Here is a 7617-nt window from a genome sequence, read left to right on the forward strand (position 1 = left end):
AGTAAAGCTGTTTTTCTATTGAAATTATTTATGCTTCCTGTTTCTGTTTCTAGCTTGAGCAATTTCGGACCCTGCTCTCCACTTCTGAGGGGGAGAAAGAGAAAAGAATGGTGGACAACTTCCGCCCCCTTCAGCCCCTAATGAACCGCACTGTCCGCTCATCCTTCCCTCACGACTATGTGCTGAACATACAAGCAAAACCCAAGTCGTCTACCAGCCAAGTGACCCCCTTAGACGCCATTGTCTAGGTGGTCTCTTGCTTAAATATATACTAGTTCTTTAAAAATTGCTAACTAGACTCTTCTAAATGCCTGCATTTAATAATTATGGATGTGCCTTTCTTGGTATGGCAGCGCTCCTTAGTCTGAGGGAAGCTCTTTGGTAAACAAATTCTTACTTTTATTGATAATGATGTTTATCACTGAAGTACCAGCAAGAGACACAAATTTCTCTTATAGCAACCTGCTGGTAATTGTAATGTCTTTTTATGTGTGACATTTTTGAGCTGTCTTTTTATTGATATGTTTATCAATTGGTGGTTCTACAGTTATAAGTAGGGATGATAATCAAAATATTTAACAACTGGTAAGGCACAGACACTGACCATCCAGAATGCAGGCTTTTCAGAAACAGCCACAGGACCCAGATTGGTACTTCTTGGCTGAACGTTGGCTATGGTTTTAGGTATATTTTATTTTAAAACATGAATGAGTATTCTTTTATAAGGCCTTCTCAATGGGTATATTTGCCTTGATTTTCACTTGTCATTACTAGTACAGAATATGATTACTTACTATCAATTTATAATATAGAAAAAATATTTTGTGAGCTTCCTTGGCATCACAGTGGTTAAGAATCTACCTGCCAAGGCAGGGGACATGGGTTCGAGCCCTGGTCCGGGAAGATCCCACATGCTGAGAAGCAACTAAGCCCGTGCGCCACAACTACTGAGCCTGCTCTCTAGAGCCTGTGAGCCATAGCTACCGAGCCCGCGTGCCACAACTACTGAAGCCCACACGCCTAGAGCCCGTGCTCCGCAACAAGAGAAGACACCGCAATGAGAAGCGCGTGCACCGCAACGAAGAGTGGCCCCCGCTCGCCACAACTAGAGAAAACCCGCGCGCAGCAACAAAGACCCAACGCAGCCAAAAATAAATAAAAATAAAATAAATTTATTTTTAAAAAAAGAAAAAATATTTTGTAATCCTAAAAACACAAGGGTTTACTTATATCCGGAAATCCTTTTGCATTTCTGAAAGTCAGATGTTTTACTTAAAGGTTTGATCATATAGAAAGCACATGCAGAATATTTTAAAGAAAAAGCTTTAAGTGCCTAGAACTTAAAATTCTTTCATGATCCATTTACAGAAATACTTTTCAAAAGGCTAGTAATATAATAGTCTATGGTTTATAGTATTATTTTGAATTGTTTGTACATTGTTTCATAGAATACAATAATATTTTCCACAATGACAGAACTATCTTGACTTCCCTTTAAAACTATCTGAACTTTACTTCATTAGTTGAGGTTCTGTGCAAGGCAGGTGATCAACATAAATCTCCTAATTTATACAGTGGTTTAGAAGACTTTTGCAGGGACTTCCCTCGTGGCCCAGTGGGTAAGACTCCACGCTCCCAATGCAGGGCACCCGGGTTTGATCCCTGCTCAGGGAACTAGATCCCACGTGCATGCCGCAACTAAGAGTTTGCATGCCGCAACAAAGAAGCTGCATGCCGCAACTAAGACCTGGTGCAGCCAAAATAAAATAAATAAATAATAAAATAAATAAACATTTAGAAGACTTTTGCTATAATAATAGGGAGACAAAGCTGTCAAATAGGCTAAAACCTAGATAATTCTACATATTCTGAGGAATCCATGCCACTGTTGCCCTTGCTTGTAAATACGTGGAATGTTTTTAATTGCCTATGCCTGTGTTCAAAATCAATACTGCATTTACTAGTATATTTCTTTCATTAGTATGCTAGTCATCCAATCTGCAAGATAAGGTTGGATGAATATACTTAACACTACTGAACTATACACCGAAAAAGGTTAAGATGGCAAGTTTTATTTTAATCTGTATTTTACCACAATTAAAAATAACTAATAAATTCAGTAGGGAAAAAAATAGGGTTGGAGTTGTATGTGTAAGTTTGGGGGCATATCTCTGCTCTTAAAAAAGGAAGGGGGTAAAGGCATTGCTTCTAGAGTGCATGCCTTCTCTGGAAAAGGGAAGCATGTATGCTCTAGGAAATGAGTAAAATCCTTTAAAAGATTAATATGGGGAAAAAGTTATGTTAACTTTATACATTTTATCTGTTTTAAACCATAGTTATCTTTAAAAGGTAAACACACAAGATATGCATTTTTCAGGGCACACAGGCTTCCCTCCTAGGTCTCTTGCAAATTCTTAATGCAAAATTCAATTGCAGTGAGTCTTCCAAATTGACTCTCAGAATGCCTGACTTGCCCTTCTATCTCAGAGATACAAAGGATGTATTCATAGGGTGTGTCCCTGTTGGCCATCCCTGATCAACTTACATCTGGTGTTCTGGTATAGTTATTAACAGCACCCTCTTTCACTCTCAACCATGTCCTGCTTTGCATGACAAATTCTTGGTCACCTTCTCTGCAGAGGTTATGCAAAATGCCTTGGGGATGTGGTTTCTTCCATGCCTTAGTCAGATGACCCCCAAGGGGGTGATGTAAATTTCCTGGCTACTGATACACCCTCAGGGGAAACTTTTCATGTCTTTTCTGCCTCCAAAAAGTGTTTTACTTGTGCCTTCCTAGACATGAAGGGGAAAGTGGGCTTGAGGGCTGTCAAAGGGCTTGAGAAAGAATTCTGTACTAAAATTGCTGCTTATCTTCATTAAATAATATAATAAAACCCTTTCTTTACACTACTAATATTTGTTTAATGACTTTTTCTTCCTATTAGTTTTTTTGAGCATGGAAGGTATCTATACAATTAGCGAGACAACATGAGATCAGAGAGTGACTGGAAAACTCATGAGGGATTTACTAGAGAGGCAGGAATGGAAAGATCCACCCACTGCTCCCCAGCTCACCAACTTCTATGGAACCAGTGCACAATCTGCTGACATCACCAGTAGGGCAAGCTTCTAGCCCCTTTCTTCTTTCCCAGGGCTACATGGGTTAGGGTAAGGTTGGCTATTCTAAAACCAGGCATCCACCTCAAAAAAGTTTAGGAAGATGTCTTTCCCTTGCTCACTTTGGGGACACATTCTTTTGGCACTGTATCAGCAAAACTACAGTACTGTAATCACTTTAGGTATTTTTCTGTTCACTAGAAGACTCAACTTTTGATACCTATTCTATTTAATGTTTTATTGTCTTTTTAATTCAACTTTAAGTTCTTTCATGCAAAATTTTATTGATCAAAATGGTTACAGTTCAATTAAGCAAATAAGCTCAATTTGACCATGTAATTAGTACATATTAACAATACTGGCTACTTTACATGTAAATAATAATGCATTCTTGTTGTTAGGAACTGAATGTTTGTATCCCCCCAAAGTTCCTGTGTTGAAATGTAACCCCCAATGTGATGCTATTAGAAGGTGGGGCCTTTGGGAGGTGACTAGCTCATGAGGTTGGAGCCCTCATGATGGGGTTAGTGCCTTTATAAAAGAGACCACACAGAGCTCTCTCAGCCCTTCCACCATGTGAGGACACAGAGAGATGGGCATCTATGAATCAGTAAGGAAGTACTCACCAGACGCTGAATCTACCATCCGCCAGCACCTTGACTGTGGACTTCCCAGCCTCTAGAACTGTGAGAAATAAATTCCTGTTATTTATAAGCCATCCAGTCTGTGGTATATTGTTATGGCAGCACGAACAGACTAAGACACTTGTCCCTGTGTACATTTTGATCCCTGCTTATCAAATTCAACCTACTCTTCGAAAATGGTACTTTGGTTTCGGTTCTAGGTGGGGATATCAACTCTGCCACCATTCCAGCAGTTGTGTTGCTTTGAGCTTATCACTAGACAAAAGAATCAATAAGAATATTAACTGAATGAAGAATAACTTTATTCACTAATAACTGAATAAGAACTGACTGAATAAAGAATTGAATAAAGAATAACTACCGGGCTTCCCTGGTGGTGCAGTGGTTGAGAGTCCGCCTGCCTTTGCAGGGGTCATGGGTTCGTGCCCTGGTCCGGGAAGATCCCACATGCCACGAAGCGGCTGGGCCCATGAGCCAAAAAAAAAAAGAATAACTACCACTGGATAGTTCCCTGCTCCAAAGAAAACTTTTAATCAGTTGCACAAATATAGATTTGCATGCATTTTCATATTAATATGCATTTATAAGTATCTTATCTTGCTATTTTTTTTTTTTGCAGTACGCGGGCCTCTCACTGTCGTGGCCTCTCCCGTTGCGGAGCACAGGCTCCGGACGCGCAGGCCCAGTGGCCATGGCTCACGGGCCCAGCCGCTCCACGGCATGTGGGATCCTCCTGGACCAGGGCACGAACCCGTGTCCCCTGCATCGGCAGGCGGACTCGCAACCACTGCGCCACCAGGGAAGCACCCTTATCTTGCTATTTTAAGTGATAACTGTAATCTAGAAAATATATAAAGCCTTTGGCATAGCAAAGAGTGTTGGAGAGGACTTGAGACCCCACTTTATGTCCTTGAATAAATCTGGTGATTAATACTGAAATTAATGGTAGGTGAGAAATGAAATGTTCTTTCCTGAGAATTTCTGCATTGACCTTTCAGTGAGTCCTAGTACCATTGTTCTACTAGAGCAAGAAAAAAAACAAATTAATTGAAAGAGTTCCAACCTGGCATTCAGAGAGTAGACATTTCTTGCTCTCCCTTTATGCTTGCAATAAATGAAAAATACATTTATGGATCATTCTTTGGTCACTTTATAATAACTAAGACTCATATTTAGGGACTTCCCTGGTGGTCCAGTGGTTACGACTCCGCACTCCCACTTAAGGGGACAGGTTTGATCCCTGGTCCGAGAACTAAGATCCAGCATGTCGCGGTCAGAAAAAAAAAAAAAAACAAACCCTCATATTTAGTAATAGCATTATCTATTACATCATTTATATGAGTAAAATATTTTCTTTAACTTTTTAAGGACAATCAGCTATTTTCTACTGACAAAATAAGACAAAAGTTTAGGCCTTTTCCCATAGAGAGGGGATAAACCAAAACATACGTATTTGAGACTAAGTAGATGTTGTATTTCAGGCACCAAGAAAAACAGAAAATACATGTTACACTGCAGAATAAAGATAAACTTGTTCTATTTATCAGAATATCATAGTAGAATGTATCTTTGAATTACATTTTTACATACCTTATTTTTATCTTATGATTTATCGAATTCAAATGATGGTAACTGTAGTTTGGAAATGGAATTGGCTTTTAGAGTAACTTGTGTAATGAAATTAACTTGAGCAGTTTAAGCTTATTCATGAAAATGAATGCAGCGGTTAACTGTTGAAGATAAACATCTAACTCCTATAAAAGGAGATTTGCATTCATTTCTAAATCATAATAGAATAAAATCGAAATCTGTATCCTTTTTTAATTAGAAGTATCTTCCTAGAAGACATTCTTAGTTATTCTGACATGAAAGTCTGGTCTGATTCATAAGAAATGTTACAGCAACCCAAACACTGATGCTTTCAGAATGGCAGCAATTCTCAGCATAAGTCCTGGTCACAGGAACCAGCAAAATTGGAGATTTGCACAGCTATATTTTGTGCCACCCAGGGCATTCTCTAGTTAGAGGCCGTAACTGCCAAGTCTCCACCTTCAAGAAGTTTAAGATTTAGTGCCAGATGCAGTCTTATGAAGGCAACAAAGTACAGTATAGTGTGATAGGTGTTATAAAAGGTGAAATACTTGAGCTGGGAGCACCCGCAGGACAAGTACCTAACCCACTCTTGAGGGGGTTGGGAAGTTTTCCCGCTGCCGCTGCCATTGATAACAGACAAAGTTTTGGGGACACTAACTATTGCCAGGCACTATGCCAACATATAGCATTCCCTTGATTTTTACAGATGAGAAAACTGAAGACTAAACATTAGGAACTGGGAGTTCCCTGGCAGTCCAGTGGTTAGGACTCGGCCAGAAAAAAAAAAAAATTAGGAATTTACTCAAGATCAGAGAGCCAAGGCTTGAGTTTCCCAGTCCATCCAACTCCAAAGTCTATGTCCCTAATTACCGATGCACTGAGCTGGACAAGGTCCACTTGGAGGCTTGTTACTGCAAGTGTCTTTGTAAGAGGGAGCAGGGCAGTTTATGAAGAGTCTGGGCTTCTGCTGAATGATTTCAAGGGGGGGCTAGGGAAACAGGCAGCTTAGTAATTGGGTATCTCAGTAATTTCGATTTGGAGGAGAGAGGGAAAAAGGTAAGCCAGGGAAGTTATCCAATTATCAAAAGATGGGGGTTGTTAATCCTTTTGCAGTCGCAACCTGTCCTTGGGAGGAACACTTTTTTCTTGGTCTTGTCCCTGGCCTTGTATGTGTAAATCACAGTCTAATTATGAGCAGGGTTTATTTTGCTTTCTCAGTCCCTTACTCTAGTTGCCCCAGTTTAATTCCTTGTCACCTCTCACCTAGATTGCGTTATTCCGGCTGTACCCTTTATATTGCAAATCAGAGTAATTTACCTAAAACACAAATATGATCACAACAAGCCTCAACTTAAAATCTCGCAACGGTTCTCTGTTCCCTACAAAGCATAATTAAGGCTTCTTGGAATGGCCCTCCTCCACAACCTAGCCCCAGCGGTATTCAAGAAATACCGCTGTATTCCTTGAAACTCTCAAATTGCCCTTTATATTCGATGGCCAAAATTCTCGCGGTTCTGGCAGATCCCACCTTGTTTCACCTCTTAGTGCCTTTGCTTATGCTGGTTTACCTGCAATTCCATTACCACCCTCTCCACCTGAGTAAAGGTCGTCTGCCTTCAAAACAACTCAGGCATCAGAAAGCTCTCCCTGAATCTCCAGGCGGACTATGTTGAGCAATCTTAGTTGCCTGTACCATATTATCTAATCTATGAATTGGTCCTTCTCTGCCTCTAGATTGTAAATTCCTTGGGAGTAGAGGTTGCACCTTTGCAGCCTCGGTAGTTAATTTCGCCTATAGAGCCGGCAGGTGTGAATAGAAGGGGGCGGCGTATGGAGCTTTGTCTAAGGCGTTGATAGGTGGAACCACGGAAGGAGGCAGAGCCTCGGGCTGGAAAGCTAGGCGAGCAGCGTGTGAGAGAGATGAAGCTTTGTGAATGGACGAGGAGAAAAGGGGAGGTGTGACTTTAACTTCTTGGCCACAAGACACCTCACAATGAGGTGGCGAGAGGGAGTGATAACGCACTGGGGAAGCGCTAAGAGGGAAAAATTACTTACAAGACGGGTTAGGAGCCCCAGAGGATTTTTCGAGAAGGAGACATTTACTTGTGCAGAATTTTGGAAGACGAGCTAACTACCTCCCGTCGTCCATCTTTGGTCTGCCAGGGTGGAGACATGCCCCCGCCCCTCTAGCCCGAGAGGCCGCGCAGCGACTGCGACTGCGCGCGGCTGCGCACACCCTCAAGCCCGCCCCTTCCGACCGACT

At 41.2% G+C, this 7617-nt stretch overlaps 2 protein-coding genes across 4 annotated transcripts in view; one reads left to right on the forward strand and one right to left on the reverse strand.

Annotated features, from left to right (window-relative positions):
• CA5B (carbonic anhydrase 5B) overlaps nt 1–2410 on the forward strand; it is a 39589-nt gene extending 37179 nt beyond the window's left edge. For all 3 annotated transcript variants that reach the window (XM_082609621.1, XM_082609620.1, XM_082609619.1), the window contains one exon: nt 54–2410. In XM_082609621.1, the coding sequence (XP_082465747.1) occupies nt 54–248 (195 nt within the window). In that variant the 3' untranslated portion in view covers nt 249–2410. The remainder of the gene's footprint in view (nt 1–53) is intronic.
• Nucleotides 1–7615, reverse strand: part of CLTRN (collectrin, amino acid transport regulator) — a 173208-nt gene extending 165593 nt beyond the window's left edge. Inside the window, exons 1-2 of the mRNA XM_082609624.1 lie at nt 7410–7615; nt 3744–3801 (exon numbers count right to left, since the gene is read on the reverse strand). Of these exons, the coding sequence (XP_082465750.1) occupies nt 3744–3762 (19 nt within the window). The 5' untranslated portion in view covers nt 3763–3801; nt 7410–7615. The remainder of the gene's footprint in view (nt 1–3743; nt 3802–7409) is intronic.
• Nucleotides 7616–7617: the final 2 nt, after the last annotated feature.

Source organism: Mesoplodon mirus (assembly GCF_964341445.2).
Source record: "Mesoplodon mirus genome assembly, chromosome: X".
Lineage (NCBI taxonomy): Eukaryota > Metazoa > Chordata > Mammalia > Artiodactyla > Ziphiidae > Mesoplodon > Mesoplodon mirus.